This window comes from Pyrgilauda ruficollis, unplaced genomic scaffold, assembly GCF_017590135.1.
Source record: "Pyrgilauda ruficollis isolate IOZ18807 unplaced genomic scaffold, ASM1759013v1 scaffold101, whole genome shotgun sequence".
NCBI classification, from domain to species: Eukaryota; Metazoa; Chordata; class Aves; order Passeriformes; family Passeridae; genus Pyrgilauda; species Pyrgilauda ruficollis.
This window is the reverse complement of record NW_024508213.1, coordinates 815784-836058: the sequence shown is the minus strand read 5'-3', so window position 1 is coordinate 836058 and position 20275 is coordinate 815784. Positions and strand designations below refer to the sequence as shown.

The 20275-nt window shown below is 40.4% G+C and overlaps 1 protein-coding gene across 1 annotated transcript in view; it reads left to right on the top strand.

Moving 5' to 3' along the window:
* PGBD5 (piggyBac transposable element derived 5) overlaps positions 1-20275 on the top strand; it is a 68832-nt gene that overhangs the window by 10926 nt on the left and 37631 nt on the right. The window contains exon 2 of the mRNA XM_041468865.1: positions 15854-16281. Coding sequence (XP_041324799.1) covers positions 15854-16281 — 428 coding nt within the window. The remainder of the gene's footprint in view (positions 1-15853; positions 16282-20275) is intronic.

Here is a 20275-nt window from a genome sequence, read left to right as displayed (position 1 = left end):
AGGCAAAACTCCTTCCTTCCCTTTGTCCCAGAAAGTAGCCCAGGCAGACTTGATGGTTACTTAGGGTGATGTTTCCACACTCACTTCTATGGTAATGAGTTGTGTGTCCATGAATCTTGTATCTCTACTCAAATGACTTACTCTGAGACTCCTTTGTGTTCAAAGCACTAATCTGCTTATGTTAAGCATGTCTGATGTGACACTGCCCAAAGACTTGTGATATTGGCAAGGCTACACTCTGGAGGCAGTACACTGTCCAGTGGTGCCTGGGTTAGTACTTTCCTCTGTTCATCACACTTCTTGAGGTATAAAGAGCTTCCCTGCAGCTGAATCCCAACACAACCCTCTGCAGACCATAAGGATAGATACATGGAGGAAGACAAGTGCAGGTCTGGAAGAGGCTCAGCCAAGTCATGGTGCAAACACCTGCAATAACTGATGATCATGTAACAGGTGTCCAGGCAAGAAAGAACAATAGAATGTCTACTGCATATTTTTTCAGTTCATGGAGTGGAATCAGAAGGTTGTTCCTTCACTTCTTTGTGAGCATTGCAAAACTGTTGCATCTTCAAATACTACTTTTTGGAACTTACATATTCTTTTTTCCTGATATTTACCTCAAGTATATTTAAAGAGATTTGCTGTTTAGCTTTCTTGTGTGGTTTTTTTTTTTTTTTTTTTTTTTTTTTTTTTTTTTTTTTTTTTTCCCTCTTTTTTTTTTATTTCTTTTTCTCTTTTTTCTTCTTTATTTTTTCTCCCAAGGCTAAAAATAAGAAAGTATCATATTTCTTCACAACATTTCCTTGCAAGATTAAACCTCTACTTCTAGTAGTAGTTTTCTGCCTTTTCCAGTGTAGGATCAACTCTTTGTTCACAAATTGCACAGGTGTCCCAGTGAAGTCTTAGAGTTCCTTGTTCAAAGGTACTCATATGTCACTATCTCTGCTAAAGAGAACTAATAAGAGAACTGCTTTATGCTATCCCAAAAGGGACTGTTCTAGAAGTCAGTTGTATATAATTTTTCTGCAGAATAAGAGATTGTGCCTGATTTCAGCAGATAATTAGAGAAAAAACTTTCAATATGGGTTTTTAAGATTTATTTTGGCCAATAAATTCAGGTACTGTCTAGTAGGATGATCAGCCCAGTATTTTCTGATAGTGTTCTGAGCATAAAATTGGTTCTAATTCCATATCCTGGTAAAAAAATGAAATAATGCCTTTCTGTACAAGACATGGCTGTTTCTGGTTAAGAGGGGTGTGAGTTCAGCCAGCAGTACCAAAACCTGTAATCCCACTAGACTCGGGTAAAATCAAAATACATTGAACTATGTTGAGTGCAAATAGTAGTGCACGCACCTAATTGCTTTCTGGGGACAGATGGCTGTAAAAGTCAGCTATGGATATTCTTGAGTTGGTATTGTCAAAGTGGGTACTGAATATTAAATGGTTCTAGAAATATGAAAACTTGACACTGTTAATCTGATGCTGTTGTTGAGATTATACTAGTTTTTAACTTTTTTTTTTTTTTTTTTTTTTTTGGCTGCTGGCTATCTCTCCCTGAATCAATGAAAAGAAACTAAGTGAGCATTAGTTTTTTTTTTTCTAAAAGCAGCCACTTATATTGTATGATGAAGCAGAAACATTTGATAGCATTTTGTGGACATATATTGCAGGAGAGTGAGTGAGATGTTAAAATAAAAAACATGCCTTTTCTTCAGGTTTTTTGCTGAAAGGTTGACTCAGAAGGGGTCTGAGTACTGACCTGGAGCAGCTTGACATCAAGCAGTGCACTGCCAGTTGCTCTAATGTCAGCTTTCTTCCTAAGATAAAAGGGTGACGGGATTCTTTTTTTTAAGCTGAAATGGGTAGCTAAAGGGAGAATCCTTTAGCACAATACTTTAATCAGAAAAGGAACAAGAAATAAGTGTAACAAAGGCTGCTCAAAACTTTGCTTTTAAGCTTTCAGTTTCTACTGAATCCTTTTAATCCGTACTATAACCTCTTTCTAACCTGCCCTTCTGTGCTGCAGCATTTAGTTTCTCTAATTGTATTTTGCTTTCTAAAATCTTCTCCTGTCATAAAAACGAACGTTTCTCTTATATCTTAACATAGATTCTACCAATACTTCCCATTTTAACGTCTCGTTCTTAGTCATTATGAAACTTCCTTTTTTTTTATTCTCTGGGCTCTGCTGGATACCATGTTTCCACTGTTCTTGTTAAAATTGCAGGTAGTCAGGGGCAGGAGTTCATCAGATTTTGCTTCTTAGTAAGCCAGGCTTTGTGCAATTTTGCTCTGCCCCATGTCCATTCTTGTAGAATGAGAAGGTAAAGGTCTTCCAGATATTGAGTTGTTACCTAACTTACGGGAAGATAGCTGATGGGGTGACAGCCATTTCAATTGCCCTTGCTGAAAGATGGCTCACTTGAGTTCAATTCTTATTAGACAGCACATTTGTAGTAAGAAGAGCCTGTAAGCTCCAACAGCATCTCCTGTGATGAAAAAGCAGGTTGATGTTGAGATGTGAGGTCATGTGAAACCAGACTCTGCCTGTTCTTGCCTCACAGTGTCACATAAAGATAATAGCTGGTACTTCTAACATAACAAAATTCTGGCCAGGTGCTCTTGACTACATTGCTCACCCAGCTTGCTATAGCTGATGCTCCAGATCTGCTTTTGTGGGAGATACCATATGTGAACTGTCACACCCACCATGGCATCTAACGTAGCATTAAAAAGCTGGCAGGAATGCAGTATACAGCTCAACAAAATCTGTGTTCAGATCTGATAGTTCATATGGGTTTGGTTATCCCATGATTATTCAGTCTTCTTTGTGGATGCAGGTTGCACTTCAGGAGTGCTAGCTGCCCCAGCATGGAGTTTTGAGTTAGCATTTTATTGTGTCTGAGTTGTGAATGCATCTGTGCTCTTACTGCCTAATAGAAGAAACCAGTGCAGTTTTAGAGGCTAATGCCCTGAGTAATGGGCCCAATTCTTTATAACAAGCATTTAAGGAATATTCTCCTTTCTCGATCACCTGTATTGGTAGGAGTGGAGATTGTGTTTCCTGTGTCTGGTTCTTCACTCACTTTGTGACATGTATCCTGTAGTCCCTTATTTGCCAGACGTCGGATCTAGAGGCAGGAGGATGTGACCAAAATCCAGTGATATTTTCTATAAAGAAAGCAAAATGTTATGGTTTTTATAAGCAGTTTTGGTGTAGTTGCTGCTTTTCTTTTCCTCATTGAGGCTAACTGAAGTCAGTGTTCTACATACTGGTGGATCTTGAATGCTTCCTAAAGAAAGGAGACCCAAAGATTTATTTTAAGTTTTACTTTCTCTGACTACTGCTGTAGAGAGTCATTGTTAGCTACCTTGATTGTAATTTAGAAGAGGGAGGAGAAAGTCAGCAAGTTTTTGAATACAAGTAAAAAAAAAAGCTTTTTCTCAGCAGAGTTTTAAGCACCTCTTTTGCTGTGTCTTCAAGGACTCTGTACTATACTTGCCAATATTCATTCTTTTGCAGTTATTTCTGTGTTTATTATGGACTGCATCACTTGACATTATAATACTTATACCGTTAAATCATTTGTTTGGAGCAATCCTAGGCTAGAAGAAGTATGTTTAATCTCACTTCAAAAACATGAACTTCAGGGTAGTGTTGCACTGATGCCTAAGAATCATTTGATCACAGTAGTTTAAAGTTAAGTACCTGCCTCAAATGGTTTCTGCTGGGCTGGAGTGAAAAGACCCTAGAAGAGGTTACTATTGTCAAACTGTAGCCTCAAAAATTCTTAAAAGACATCTCTTTTGATTTTTATTGAAAGTATGACCTCTTTGCTTCATATTCTCACAGCAGCGGAAAGTTTGGTATCAGATCTGAGTGGTAGGAGCTAACATTTAATCCCTTGATCAAAAGGAAAAATCCATGCTTCCTGAAGAACATGAGTTCCAGTTCGCTTGCTAAGGTTTGCAAAGAGTGAGCAAAATCTGTGGTGGTCATAAGGCCCAGGAGGGAGGACAAAGTGGCTGCAGGATAGACTACAAAGGATTTTTGTATTAAAATCAATTTTTTTTTCCTGCCACGACACATATTACAGCCTCAGTCTTGCTTTTAGGATTAATAATTTGCATGGCTGACTGCAAAATGAGTGTCTGCTCTAGAAACCTATTTCTGCTAGAGAAAAACACAAGGCTCTTACACCTCCTTTTGATTTGCAAGTGACACAAATTAACTTTCAAAGGGGAGTGTTGAGGGATGTAAATATAGTGCATTATTCTTTGAATCCAGAGATGCATATCAGTGTATGCATAGGTGGTACTACCTTAGTGATATGTGACATATGACTTGAATGATACCTATTTCTTTGGTGACATGAGAAGTGTTATAGCAATGCAGAAGGACCTCTGACTGATACCACCACTCTCCTGTTCTTACAAGAAGACAGTTTTCTTTAAGAACAAAGGGAAATTACTCCTTTTTATATTGGTGTAAAACCTACAAGTAGATCAGCTGAAGCTGTTGGATTTGAGCACATTGAGCTCTCTGCTAAAAAGAAGGTGAACTGTATCTGCTAGGCTGCTTTAGTCCTGAGTGCAGTTACTAGAGAGCTCTAAGGCAGTATTCCCCAATTGTTTTTGATCATTCACCCCGATCAGTGGAAGTTTTCTCAACAGATACCCCCAACCTAAATTTATTTATTTATTTATAGATGATACACCTGCACTACTGTACTAATACACTGTGTACATTATAAAGCATACACAAAACCAGAATTTTAACCAGGATGTGTGACATTTACACTCTCTGAACAGAGAGAGACGTACTTCTCTCTCAGGTTTTTTCCTGGAGAAGCACAGAGATCAAAACAATTCCTGTCTCATTTGCTGCTCTGGTGTTTGTGCCCGTGTAGAATGTATTCTAGAGATTGTTTACTTGAAGTGACTAATTAGATCCACATGTGTGGGTTGGGACTCTAAGGCAGAGAGTCACGAGTTTTTCAGTTAGAAGTCAGTTAGAAATTAGTAAGTAAATGTGATGTAGTATAGTATCTCTCTTTAATATAGTATAATGTACAGTTTTTATAAAGTGAGTGTTCAGCATTCCAAAGCCTTGGAGTCAGATGTCAATCATTCCCAGAGTTGGGGTCGCCTAATTTTACAACAAGGATGAGATAAAGATGAAATTAACACTGTTTAGTTTTTTGGTTTTTTTTTTTTTTTTTTTTTATTTGTTAGCAGCAGAGAAAAATGTTTTCTTCCTGCTGTAGATTGTCCCAATAGATTGTCTTGTGCAGCATCCCATGTTGGAAAGAACTGTCCTAAGGCCTATGAAAGGATCTTGATAAAAGTTCATGTATGACCACCAAGCAGACGGTGCCTGGATCTTGGAAAGCAGGACTGTGGTCATTTGTGTCCAGCTCTGCCAAACTGCTTCAGTTCAGGCCCAGAAAGAGAATTTCTGTTAAGTGGTTTGAGCCCCTCTCCCAGGGATGATACCAGACCCAGATGTAGCTGTATGACCCAGATAAAAAGCCGTATGTTCACCTGCTTTCTCTCTTCTCTCTCCTCCCCAAATAAATAGCATTCTAGCTTGCCTAGTAGGCTTGAGGTTTTCTCACACAAGGCTATAAAAACCCTAGGCCCAGTTTTGCTAATAATTATCTGAAAGCTTTTTTTACCTCCCACTAAAAACATCAATGGGGGTTATAGAATCTGGACCTTAAGGGAGGCATGTAAACAATTCTTAATGGAAGGTAAAATGCTACCTATTCAGGGCCATTCACAGTGAGCAGGAAAGGAGCTGTATCAAAGCTGATGAAGAAGCTGATGGAGTTTCACAGTAGATCTCTTACTTAATTTTATTTTATGAGGCAGTCAACATAAAGAATTAATGGAAAGAAATGCTGTTTAAATGAGAGCTTTGTGAACATAGTAACAAATGGCTGAGGAACGGGAAGGGCTGTGTAAGGGAACAAATCTGTCTATAATATAAAACCAACTTTAGCAGTTAGGTCCAGAAAGCTTAGGAAGTGGACGGCTCCCTTTTTTAAAAATGTGAACACACCATGAAGTTCTTTGAACATCTCTGCTGTATGAAATCTTTCTTGCTGCTAGGTCCAAGATGAGAAATACAAGATACTTTCTCCTTTCATAACATAAACTATGTTCTTGCAGTGATTAATTCTTATGAGATCTTTCAGCTTTTATGGTTCATATGTTGGCAGCCTGCAAGAAGCCTGGACAAGTTGACCTCTAAGTTTAGCTGTGATCTGGTGTTCTGGATGGCTACTAGTAACCTGTCTGGCGACCTCCAGTCTTTTCCCTGCCTCCTGTATCTCAGAATACAGTGCACTAAGCCTGTGTTTGAAGAGGTAGACTTTGGCTCCAGAGCGACCAAGCATCTTGCCTGAAAGGCTGTGGGGGAAAGTCCACAATGCTTTCCTTTGCAAACCTGGTTCCATGGCCGGGTTCCTGCTGCACTTGAGCCCGCCAGCTGTGCAGCAAGGCTGGGCTGCGGTGGGAGCTGCTGGGAGCCGAGCAGTTCCGCAGGCTGCACGTGGTACCTGGGCAGGGGTTGCAGGAGTGGTACTGTGCTGCTGAGGGACTGCTGCTGCTGCTGAGAGTGAGCAGTGCTGTGCCACTGAGGATCCCACTTTGACTCTATGCGCTGTTTAGCTCCGAGTTGTGTTTCTGGCTTGCTCTCTGTAGATGCAACTCCCTGGAAACATTTCCAGAGGTACAGTGACTTGTAAACACGTTTGTGTCACCCTGAAGTTAACACAGGCAGTGCAAGTAATAAATCCCATCTTTTCCACAGGTGGCTGCCTTTTCTTCCACTCTTAATTGTTGAAGAAGTGCACTGACTTCTTAAAACTGACAAGTTGTGGGTTTATAAGAGTTATTAGGAAGCCTAAGCACTTGGAGTGCTTTGGAGTGTGTCATGTATCCTATATGTGGTAAGAGGATTAGGGATTGTGATGCATGTGGTATATAGAAGTAATTTACTGAACTTTCCAATTGCTTGCCTATTTTGAGTTGAGATGTTCAAACAGCCTGCAGAAACGGTCACTTCTTAGGGCAGGCAGAACAAGGATGGAAAAAGACAGTCTAACAACAGGGGCAGAAATAAAAGATCTGAAAGAAAACAGAAAGCACACAAAGTGATATTGTGCATGTGTAAAGAAGTCCTGAGCCTAGCAAGGATTTAAAATACACGATCTCCACTTTGCATCTTAGGTGTCCTAAAAAAAATATTAAGATTTTCATCTGTCTCTAAGCCTAATGCAGAGAACATGTGGATTGTCCCAAGATTTTTGATGGTGTTGGGGAGAAACATGGAGAATATAAAGTGAGGGAATTGAAAATTTAAAAGTAGGCATGTAAGTGCAGATGCAATCTGGGGTGATGACAGCAGAGAAGACTTTTCTTCCTGGGCAGTTGATGAAACTCACCTAGAAATGCAAGTGCATGCTTTCCTACAGAGAACAGTAAAATCCAAGGGAGGCTGGTACAACCTAAAAGAAACAGGTTTGAAAAAGCCTGAATATTATCCCCATGCAGCTCGTGTCACCAGCCTCCTTGGCAGATTCCAGATTTTGAGCTATTCTAGCAGAGCTGCAGCATCACCCTGCTGATCACCCTCTCCCAAGTGGGTGCTGCAATAGATGCTCACATCTGTTTGTGAGAAGTAGCATTGAATAATTTGGGGACTATGTGCTTACCCTAACAACTACTCCCTGTCTTCTCCTGGAAGAGCCTGTTGCTCCTGGGAAGTAATTGCAGAGACCAGTACTGTAGCTACCTTAGCTCATGTGAGATGGAGATGAACCATTAGGAGGTTCTGTACTGAAATTAGTGTTCGTGCATTATAAGGTTGTCTCCAATGCTTTACTGAACTGTCTGCATTTCTGGTTGATGTATTATTTTTTTTTTTTTTCTTAAATAACTAATTTTTGAACAAAACAGAAAGCCGTTTCTTTGTGAGACTTACTAAAAAACTGGAGGTTCCTTTTTCAATGGCATATGTGTGTGTTGTATGTAAAAGGTGGGAGCTGATATGAAGGCTTTCAGTCTCTCATTAGTTGGGTCATTTACATTGACTTATTGACTTTTATTTACAAAAGATAAATTAAATATTCTGATGATTTTCTTGGAAAATATATCAGGCAGGAAAATAACAGGCTATTTTCCCTCCTTCAAACACAAAAGCCCTACCTTTCAGTGTGTACTAGAAAAGACCAGGAGCCTGGAAAAGAAAGATAGGATGGTGGGATTGCACCTGCAAGAGTTACCAGTGCAGGAGAGAAGTCCCCCGATAGAACCATCCCAAAGCAATCTTCTGGGATTTAGTTATGAAGGTCACCCTGCTGGTAATGGGAGTTGTGCTGACATAAAACTATCCATGCTGCTTTGTACAGTTATTTCATAAATGTGCACAGCTGTGCCCACAGACAGATGTGTAGCTGCTATGTGATCTACTAAAAACTGTAGTACAGGTGGTGTATAAAGTCAGCACATCAATGGTCATCTCTAATCTGCTAGATATGCCCAATGTCAGCTGGGCTGCCAGGAGCAGTGCAGTAAAATGTTAATAGAAAACTACAGTGGCAAAAGAGTGCAGTGGACTATTGCCATGAAAGCTGCTGCAGCAGGAATTCCCCTGAGGAGGAGCAGTCCCACAGCCAAATAATGTGCAAAGAATTATGTAAACTGATACAACGCAGTACTACTTCAGCACTGACTCTGCTGCTTTAAGGTCTTTGGCTTTTGTAAATTATTTTAACCCTAAGACCTTGTACCAGTGTTTTGGGAGGTTCTGATGTTAGAAAAATGGTAATTGGTAGATTGTAAGATCTTACCACAGAAATTAAGTATATAATTAGAGGTGTCAACATCAGCTGCGGTGGGCTGTTTATTCTTTGTACTTGTTACAGCTTGAAAGCTTTGTAGTTTTAAAACATGATGGTAAACACAAAGGAATACTCTCTTAATTAAACAGTGTTTTACCATGGCTTAAATCTACAACAAGGCACACTTCCATGAAAGACTGCCACAACATATCTGAAGTGTTCTCATTCTCAGACCAGTACTGTTGGTGGTACAACATACATTTGATCAATGAGAAAGGTGTAAGATCTGCCTGCTTGGTCTCTTGAAAATGCTCCAAAATTTAGTTGTTCTTCTACAGTGTCTTATCACACAAGGTAATCTACTGAGGAAACGCCAAAATTATTTACCCTTGGTATCTCAGTCTCAGTGCCCCATTGAAGTTCTTCACCTTTTGCAGGCTGAACTGCCAGCACATGGCAGTATGGAGGAGGAATGGCCAGGGTGCCTTGGTTATCACCCCAGGCTTTGGAAGGTCACTGTCGCATCAGGGGAGGAGTGTTTGGTGGAAAAGTGCATTACTCATCCCTGACCTATGCCAGGCTGACCCACTACACTTAAGGGTTTTGCTATAATGCTTTAAAAAGCTGAATGACAGTCTGGATCCAGTACACAGCACAGAAACAAGATGAATTGCGGGAAGTTCCTTAGTTTGCTAAATACTTCATTAATTTTACTGTTTCATTTTCTAAATAAGTTCTCAATTTATCACTAACTCAGTTCTGCTTGCTGTGGAGGCCAGGGACTCTTAGGACCAGAGTCAGCATGAAGCAGCTCTGTGCTCATTTTCAGTCCACTTTCATTTGTCCTTGGATTGCTTCTAGACGCAGCTCTTAATGCTCTTTATGGATAAAAGTCAGATGGCAGTCTGTGGATCGCTTTATTGCTGACGCTGTGAAGAAAACAATCCTTTTTAATGCTGGGGAGGGAAGAGAAAGTGGCCTTTCAGAGAAGCTGTTTGGAACAATTTTTTGACTATGGTTATTACGTGCAGCCGTGGAGGCATTGTCAAAGGCTTATTTATAAGGCTGGAAGAGTGCAGGCAAATCACACTTTGCTAAATAGCTTGGAATAGACTTACTGAAACTAAATGAAGAGCAGAAGTGCGGCTACTGAGTGCCCACGCAAGGGTGCAAAGTAAGTTTCTGTAAAGGTAACCTTGCAAAAACTTACCCAGTAGCATGGGCTGCTGGGAGTGAGCCCTTATAGTCTACAAAAAAACCATCTTTGGAAGGACTATGTCCAATTTCTTCTTTCTAAGCCAAGAGTGTCTGCCTGGTAGTTGTTGACTTTTTTTTATTGCCTCCTCCTAAGCTGGCTCTCAACGCCAAGCAATGCCACTGATGGATCATGTTTTCGTCATGTATATTGAATTCTTGTGCAAGGCAGTCCCTAAAGGAAGCTAAGATTTGTCTAGCAAAATAACAGATGCAGACATCTACTTGCTGAAAATACTTGTCAGGACCACAGCTAGTATAAATTAGGATGATGCCTTTGACTTAGCAAAATAGGCCTGTCACTGGAGCTTTGGTAGCTTTTTATAATGAAGATGAACAAAAACATGCAGCATAATCTCCTAAAAACCTGGATGCTTGCTGCCCAGTTCCTACAGGAGAGAAGTCTCTGAAATAAACAGGAATAAAACTCAGAAAAGAAGTGTTAAGAGAACTTACTTCAAGCTGTCTTGACAGGCTTGTCGTAATGCTGTCAAACTGGCTATGGTTTGAGGATGGTCTGATGTACATTTCCAGGCCATTAAGCATAGAGCTGATATGAAGACTGATATTCTGGCAAGCCATATAAGCTCCAGTGCTTCCAAAGGTTGCATGAGGAAACTTAGTGTGAACAGAAATTCTGAAAAATTTCACTTGGGAAATACTAAAACATAATTTTTTGTTTTCTTGCCTTTTTTATTTTTTGGCTCTTTATAATGATCCCTACACATTGAAAAATATGAGAAATTGTTTTAACTGTCTGTCACATTTCATTACTTGACACCTTCCATAAAGACATCATGATTTTTCTGATGGTTGAGTATTTTCTGACAAAAGGCTTCTGTCAGCATTTTTTATGTTCTCTAAATAAGACCCAAAAATCATGTTGTGCATTTTTGCAAAGCTAACTTGTCAGGAATATAAAACAGTTTCTAATTGCTTGGACTTAGGAAAAAGGAATTAATTGGCTTTTTAAACCTTGGTTTTTGAAGGCTGTACCTTCAAAAGGAGGAGAAGTAACTTCCCAGCGGCCAAAAAAAAAGTTTCTGGATTGATTTTTCTTAGGTATGTATCTGCATATAGTACACTTAATGTGCTATTCTTGTGGTGGCTATAAATTGTTAGATTTTTCCTCAAAGAAGACAATAAAATTACTTCTAAATTCTTGAACTGATACTTCTACCACTCCTGTTCCTGATTTGGAAGTATTGGGGTCTGCCAAGCTGTTAATTAATTTGCATTAATTTCAAAATCAGCTGTGATTAGCTCTGCACAAGGTTTTTTTACAAACCGTGCAATTTGAGTTATTATACACAGGGTAACAGCTGAGCCTGTCAGAGTAATGGGATATTTTATTGTGGGCCTTGACTGCAGTTTGAATGAGAGCAGAGTCTTTTGCTCAGCAGAGCAAAAGAACTTTCTTTCACTGCATTTTCTCATTACGTATCTGATTTATCCTACCCAAAATAATGATGCTTTTGACCTTCTTAAGATTTGTATACTATGTTGTAAGCACTGATAGGTTGCAGTCAGTTTTGAAACTTTCTGTCTTTTGTCCATCCCTTATTCTGAGTCTGTGAACTCTGAGCTACTAAATTACAGGTTGGAAATCAGAACAGAAAATATGGGAAAGGATACATGAACCTTTTAAAAATGCTTTCAAATTACTTAATTCTGCAAACCAGTTAAGTAATGAAAAAGCATTTATGCTTGGGTTTCTTATTTTTTTCCTAATGTGTTGCTCAGCAAGGAAGACTAGAAAGGGAACGAGGCAGGGGGAAGAATGTTACCAGTGGGGACCCATCCAAAAGAGAAGACCAGAGATTGTAGGATGACATGCAGGGCCTGTTCATCCTGAACTTTTTCTTAAATTGTTCTAGGTGTTCTGCAGTGGGTCTGTTTGCTGAGAAGTTGAGTGTGCAGCCTGCTCTCTTGCTAGACAGCAGAGCCAGCGAGGCAGCTGCAGTTTGCCCTGAGCCGAGTTGAGCCAAAACGGGCTCTGCAATGCACACGCTCCAAGGGCGAGGTGCCAGCTTTTGCTTCACAGTCGCCAGTACGGACACACAAATGACTTTTCATGCTTAGGTTTTTCATTTATTTTGAGACTGTTCTTAGAAATGGAGATGTCTCTTTGTGGGAGACATTCCTTCTGAGTGCAAAAGAGAAAATTGAACCAACTAGTCAAAATAGCTGTAATGACTTGCAAGGTGGTTGCTGCGGATTGCACAAGCAAGTTCTTGCTGGCAGACAGAAGGAGAAGGAAGAAGAGCTTGTGTGTGTAGGTTGTATCATAAGACAAGTTGTTTGTTATTTTCCACATCCTGCATTAGAGCAAGCCCAGAGTTCTGGTGCTGGCATATGTGCTGCCCAATCAGAGGTTACTCAGTAGAGCTCTGTCCCTGTCCTGACTGTGCAAGGAATACTGGTCTTGCTGCATGTTCAGACACTCCAAGAGTGCTTTTGCACTTTGTCTCTGTAATTTGTATTGGAAACCCTGATTGGCTTTTAAAGAAACCCCGTAAAAGTAAGTATATTCTCCATGCAAACACTCTATGGCAGAGGAGAGAGAAAAATCTGAATTTTATGTACAGTATAATTATATAATCATTCTGAGAATGGACAACTAGACAAAGTCACTCTTTCATTTGCCTGAGAAAGAGTTAGTTGAAAGCTAAACAGTGCATGTATGAAACACTGAACTCTTCTTATCTGTATTTTCTGAGTAAATGCCATTTAAGTCAATGTAAAAATCCTTTAAAAGTACAAATTAGCTATTTAAATTCCTTATGCAGACAGTTGGCTCTCTCTGTGGGATATATTTGTGTATTTAGAAAGTAATATTTAAATATTTTAGGCTGGTCATTAACTGTGCAAAACTCAATGTTAAAAATTCACTTATTTTCCTACTGAAATTCAATGTTGCTCTTGTTATATTGCATATCAGTAAATTATGAATCGGTTGTGCTCACTTTGCCAATAAAGGCTGTTTTTTAAGACAATGAGATTATACAGGGGCTTTCATAATTTTATTTAATCAACAATTATGTTGATGTTTGAGTCAGAAAGTGATTCAGCTTGCTTTTTTAGAGCTGTGTGGGTTCTGCATGACCAATGAGATACAAAGCTTGTATATTTATTTCAGGAAGGAGAGGAAGTAGCAGGTTGTCTGTGTCTGGAGCAGGACTGCTGGGTAAGGAAGGATTATTGTATCCCGTATACCTGTCAGGTTTCCATTATCACTTATCAAGGTAAACTTGTGCAGCTGCTGAAAATTTAATTACACCAAAATTACATTTTTTGTGCTGCTGACTGCTCTTACCTTCCTGAAGGTGGAGTCCAGCATGTACTTATTGTCCATATCCAAGAGTCTCAAGATGAACATATTTCACTTTGTAAGACTAAATGTTTTATGAATTCTTGTTTGCTGTAGACAAGATTTATAACATTACCCCTACTCCCAGCTTCTGCTTCTGGAGCCAGGTATTTAAAAACTATCTCTGTGTGCTACCTGGAAGGTTGCCTGAGCACTGGAGTTGAGTTCAATAGTTACTCAAGATTTCATATAGAACTAGGAATATACTCTGTTCCATGTATCATTATCAGAAAGCCATACCAACCGTAGAATATAAAAACTTGATTTATGGGGAAGAATGAAGATACAGAATCATGTGTAGAGCATCTTTGTGAGCTATAACAGTGCTAGCTGGTGCTAGCAGAAAATAAACCTCCTGATCAAAAGAAGAAAACATTTGTTAAGCAGCTTTATTATTGTGCTAGCGCTTAAGGTGAAGTAAATATATCTATTCTAGCCCCATAGTTTTCACTTGATTATGAAAACCTTTTATCATTTAAACTGTAATTTTCTGTGTTTACCAAAGCATGGTTTGTGCAAGGCTCTTTCTCCTGGTCTTGCAATAAAGAGGAATATGCTTTCAACTGGAAGTTTTTCAATCTCACAAATTAAAAAATTGGAAAGCAATCTTTAAATAGATGGTTTTTTCCCACTGCACTTACTTTAAAAAGTCCAGTTTTGTTTGCTTTTTTGGCATTCTTTGCAATCTGGAGGTTTACTGTTTCAAAGTCTTGATGCTATTTTTGCTGTCCTTCTGGTAGGTTAAGGTCACCAGAGTGCACCCAAATATTAAGGCTTAAGAGTAAATCCAACCACAGTATTTGTGTAATTCCCTGTAGTTCTGTTTCATGGAAAACTTCTGCAAGCTGTAGTTGTTGCTGTAACTAGGAATGTGAACTGAGATACAGGGGTGCTGGAGAATGCAATCTGAGCAATGTGCTAGTGGATCTTTGCAGAGCCAGATTTTGCAATGGTCAATCTCATGCTCTGGTGCAGGTGGAAGAGCTGATGCTGACGTCCAGGCAGCCCTGTAGTGCAAGAAAGACTCGCTCTTGTTGTGCAGAACTCCAAATGAGAAGCTGTATGCCTTCTCCTTTTGATTAGGAAGAGTGTTTCAGACAGTCCCAGGGCTGAAGGTTGCTGCACTCAGGTGCAGTATTTCTTGGATCCAGCTCTTGGTTTGGGATTATACCCATGACATTGTCTTTTTCACAGGGGTGTAGAGTTTCTTTTAAGTGCTCCCCTGTCTGCTGGGTTTGAAGAGGCTGCTCATCCCTGGGTATTGGTTTTCACTGCTTCTGTAGAATAGAGAATGTTCCCTGCCCTTACCTGGTAACTAAAACACTACCATGAGGTGCAAGCATGAAAACTACTACTTTTAGAATGGAGCTTGATTAGTTTGTGGGAGGGATTAGAGGAGAGTGGCTGTAAATACTGGTGTCTGCATCCCTGATGTTGTGGGTTTGATGTTCCTAATTCAGTTTAGTGTAATCTGGTGTCTGACTGGCTGACCTTGTAACACTGATACAGTGCTGCCAGCCCTTAGAGCCACTTTTTTGTTTCTATCACCCTCCTCTTATGGAGTAGTTGAAACCGGCAGAGAAGGTGCAAAATCAGTGAAATGCTAGAGTAATCACAGCATGGGACTGCAAGGCTTATTACATTATGGGAGGAAGAGGACCACTGCATGCATTATAGTGCTAAAAATATTCCCTGAGATGTGGGACAGTAACACTAGCCACATGGTAGCTGTGACTTGTTCTGGTAATGTGCTTTCTTGAGGATATCAGAGTGCAGGATAAAACTCCAATGTGGTGGCAGGGGCATAAAACTCAAAAACACATAGACTTGTATGTGATGGTGTGGAGCAGGGGCAGATATGAAAGTCACAGAATTATGACAATGAACTAGGCAGGAATTAGAGGTGCAGGAGAAAAGGTGGGATCAGGTTCTGGAGCCTAGGAATTATGTCATCTGGGATGAGGGTGGTGCTGTCTCTGGAGGACTCACATTGTCCTTCTGGGCTGTTTGGAGGAAGGCACTGCTTTGACATGCATATGGACAAATAAAAGACTATCCAGAAAGTGTCCAAAACAGCTGCTGAGTATAAAAGTTGCAGATAATGTGTAAGTGGAGAAATAAAATGCCTGCTTGTCTCACAGGCCTGCATGCTGCAAAGTAATGAGCATGGAGAGCAGAGGGAGAAACTTTTCAGAATGTATAGTATCATATAGGAGGAAGAATATGAGGGGAAGGGGACGTTTCCTGATGAAGTCTGCCAAGCAATGAGTACATGCCATAATTTGCATGAGGAAAATTAATCATGCTTTTAATTTCTGGTGTTGGATGTGCCTTGTGGTGATCAGGAGTGTGTCTGTCTTTCCTTCTTTTATCCTAGGTCCAACACGAAAAATGCCCCTGACTGCCAGTGCCATGGACTTTTTTCAGCTCTTTGTCCCTGACAATGTACTGAAGAATATGGTGGTCCAAACCAACATGTATGCAAAGAAATACCAGGAGAGGTTTGGTAGTGATGATGCCTGGATTGATGTCACCTTGACAGAAATGAAGGCCTTCTTAGGCTACATGATATCAACCAGCATCCACCACTGTGAGTCTGTTCTCAGCATCTGGAGCAGTGGCTTCTACAGCAACAAGAGCATTGCACTTATCATGACACAATCCAGGTTTGAGAAGATTCTGAAGTACTTCCACATTGTGGCCTTCCGCTCGAGCCAGACAACGCATAGCCTCTACAAAATCCAGCCTTTTCTGGACTCTCTGCAGAATGGCTTTGACTCTGCTTTCAGACCTTCACAAGCCCAGGTAAGAGTTAAGGTGTTGGCAGGGAACATCTGACCTGTATGCCCTGGTTGTCTCTCTGAGACAGAAAGTGCACAGCACAGCTGCCTGGGAAAAGCTGTGGCTTGCCAGTGTGAAACTGTGCTGCAGTGCCTCCATGAAGCTAGAGAGAAAGCAGCACTGTCCTGTGCGAGTGCTTATCAGTGTCTGTCAGTGCAGGCACCAAACAGGTTTCACTGGGAATGGTGCTCTCTGAGCTGGAGCTGTTTGCTTTAGTGACCTAAACAAGCCTGGACACTTCTCAGTGAGGCTGGTACCAGTAGGGTTTGCTGTCCTGAGGATGGGAGGTTGCAGGTTGTGCAAGGGTAGAAAGGGCAGAGCTGGTGCAGCTGGGCTGGAGGGAAGCAGGGAGGAGTTGAGTTTGCTAGAGTGACTGTCCCTGACCTTAGCAGTAGGTGCTTACTGTGTGGTCGAGTAACACTGCTGCTTCCTCATGACTGGAAAGGGGGACAGGTGAAAATCTTTTAATGTTCATCGTAATCTATTTAAACTTTGTTCAATACAAATTATCTGCTTTGAAGCTGTGCCTACTGGTCGTGTTCAGAAATCTGGAAAGAAAAAGGAATAAGCATGAAATATGCTACTGCTTGATATAACTTTTCAATTAATTCTCTATTTCCAGAATATAAATATTTCACTTAGACATTTGAAAAGGGTGTTGTGTCCACAGTCCTCTTTTTCTTCCTCTTTCCCTTCTGAAGCATCCCATTTTTGCCCACTGTACAAAATTAATGAAGGCATAGATGCTACACATCCATTGAAGTGTGACTAAAATAAAAGGCGAGTGATTACAGTTTATTTTATAGACAATAAAAATCATACCTATATAACCCATGAGAACACAGCTGCCTAAAAAGCTGTTAAGGTAGAGAAGAGAGGAGGGAAGTGTTCTCACTAAGCTATGCAAGGTATGTTTCCATTAAGACAAAACAGGCAGTGAGAAACATGGAATTGTTGGGACTGAGCTCCCTTAAAGATATGAAATCTAATCCTTATGGCTGCTGACTTCAGTGGGCAGAAGATAAAGCCTTCAGAAATTGATCACTGTGTCTAATGCAAATGCTTATAATGGTGTGCTGTGGCACACACTGTGAGTGCAAATTCATTAAGGGATAAGATTTTATTTGCATGTATATCTTTTCTCCCATTCCCCATTCCGAGTACAGCTTGAGAACGAACTTGACAAAATCTCAGCGCCCTGTTTGCAGTGGCAAAACATCTAAATCTTCACAAGCAAAATGTATTATTATCCTGAGCTTGGTAAGAAGATGCTACTCAAAAAAAAAATGAGGGTGAAGAAGTAGAGACAGCCCAATTTTCTTCCTTCCTCCTCCACTTCTCTGCTTCATTGTCAGTGTTTACGTCAGTGATTTCTATGCAGCATGTTTCAGTGATATTGAGTGGAACAAAAAGCACTAAAATATAGCTTCAAAAATAACTCTGTGAGAAAGAATAAGGTTTTGAATCTGTTGTTAAAAATACCCTAGTATACCTCCAGTAGGCTTCTGGGGGATGTTCCAGGCCTCCTCCTGAAAGGAGCCTTGTGCGTGACATCCTCCTGGGTGCCATCAGTCAGGTCAGCACACTACTTGTCTCAAGAGATGGGGACCCCATCTGGTCAAAACAGCAGGAAAGACCTCTCCCTGCAAATTGTCTTGAATGCAGACTGCAGTGAACATCAAACCCAGAATGCCCAGTGAGAAATACCAGAAATAATTTAAAATAATAAGCCAGTTGCACAGAAACAAATGGAAAGATGAGGGGAAAGAGCCACTTAGATGGGCTTTTGGAAGTTCTGCCTCTGAAAGCCAGTTGGAAAGGGGGGCCCAGGTTTCTGTGATCAGTGATACCTGAAATCCCAAGTTCAGAATGGTTTTGTTGCTTAAGGTACATCTGTATCTTAAACATGAAACCTGTGGTACCTGGGCGGCTTGTTGCTGATCCACAAGCTTTATGCTACCTTCTTGTAAGTGGCATCAAACAGATAAATCACAGCTCCTGTTGAATGCAGCAGGGCCGTTTGGGCTTATGGGTAGGCTTGTTACTGGCTTTTTTTCCTCTGGCAGTGTGGAATCACAGAACACAGATTAGGAAGATGCCATGTTTAACTCGCCCCTGTGGACAAAGCAGGGACAATCTGCATCCAGCAGGCAGTACAACATCTGCCTTCACAGTTATTTCTTCTATGGATTTGATCTTTTCTTTTTCAAGAACTAGAAAAGATTCTTCAAGGGAAACTTATGTCAGAAAATATTTAGGTTTTTTTTATTTCTCTGTGACCCCTTCCCCCACCCAAATGTGCCTGTAAAAAATAACACCACAGTTGCTATGAAAGGAAACAGGGAGAAAGAACTATGCCAGTATACCAAAACAAAGAAGACAATCTAGTGAATTATAATTATTTTGCTAAATATACTGAGCAAACAAAAGGAAATAATTACTCTCCAGCTTATGAAGGAATTGAAAGTCCAGAACATTTTAATTGTGCATCAGCAGTGCTAGCTGTAGTTTCTGAAGTTAAAAAAAAATTATGTTCTAATTGGTAACAAAAATGACAGGAATATCCTCTGTATCTTATCCCTCCTCCTGAGCAACAAGAGGTGGTGATTTGGGTCTGTTCTGGTAAGCAGTGTTATTTCTTTGCTACTTAGCTTTGTAGCTGTGCTACTGTCTGCAAGCCTGAAGGCGAGGAGGATATCCTGCCTGCACTTGGGAGGTATAGAGCAACAAATTCAAGGGTACTCACCTGTCAAGGATATACACTGAATTCCAGAAACCAGAGGAGTTCAGGGAAAATAACATCACTGCTCAAATCTCCTTCTGTGCCTGCTGGGTATTATATGCTCATCAGCAGGATGTGGCTAGACAGGATTGCTGTCTCTGGCTGTCCCTGACTGGTATGGGAGAGGTCAGGAGCATAACTCTAGGTTCTCTCTGCTTCCCTCTCCCTCTAAAGTACCTTCTCTTTGGTGTTTTGGAACCAAACGGTTTTGCATCTGCGCAGTGAAATATCAGCTGGGAACAGTCACCTTCTTATCTCCAGCAGGAGTGAATCCCCTGGCAAAAAGAAAGATGTGAGTCCAGCCTCTTGCTCCAAGGGCACAGTGCTCAACTTTGGCCAATTACTGGGCAGCTTCTTTGTGTTTCACTCTTGGTCGTATCACAGGGAACAGCTAAGCAGTTTCAACACAGCTCTTCCAAAACAGCTCACAGCTTTAGATGACAGCCTCTTTGAAAACACAGAGCAAAAACAACTTGCTTTTCTGTCCTCATGCTTAAATGTTCATTTGATATTGGGTATTTTCAAATTATAAGACCTTGCTTGTGCTGTACCTCTATATTTCAGATTTCCTGTTCTCAAAATGATTCTTTAGGAGTTAAGGGTGCTGGTCCCAAATGAGAATCATTCTGTCTTAGAGCTTCTGTGAGAGTGACACAAATACATAAATATTCAGAGAACGCTGGCCAAGTATAAGACGTTGAGCAAGAGAAAGACAGACAGAGGAGCAATAAGAATATTAAGTAGCAAGGTAAATTTCTGATGTTCTGTAGTTCTTGGCCAGTTGATCCTTTCATGATGCCAGATTTTAGGGAGAGTTTGGCAACAGAAAATGATGAAACTTCATTGCTATTTTTAAATTACCTAATGGTAATGGAGTGCTGTAAGAACTGACTTCTTGTTTTTTAAGAGAATTGATTGATGACTGAAGAAATGGGCAGAGGAGCGACTGAAGAAATGGGCAGAGGAGCATGGAATCATAGCTCACTGGAGCTATGCTGCTTTTAATGATAGCAGCAAAGAGCTGTAAAATATGGATAGGCCAAGCAGGACTTCAAAAATGAGAAGAGAAAGTATCTGTCTGATATATTGGAGAAGAACTATGATAGAGAAATAAAGAAAAATTATGTGGTCAGTGTGATGGACTAGGAAAATGGGTTTCCAGCAGCAGTCTGTAGA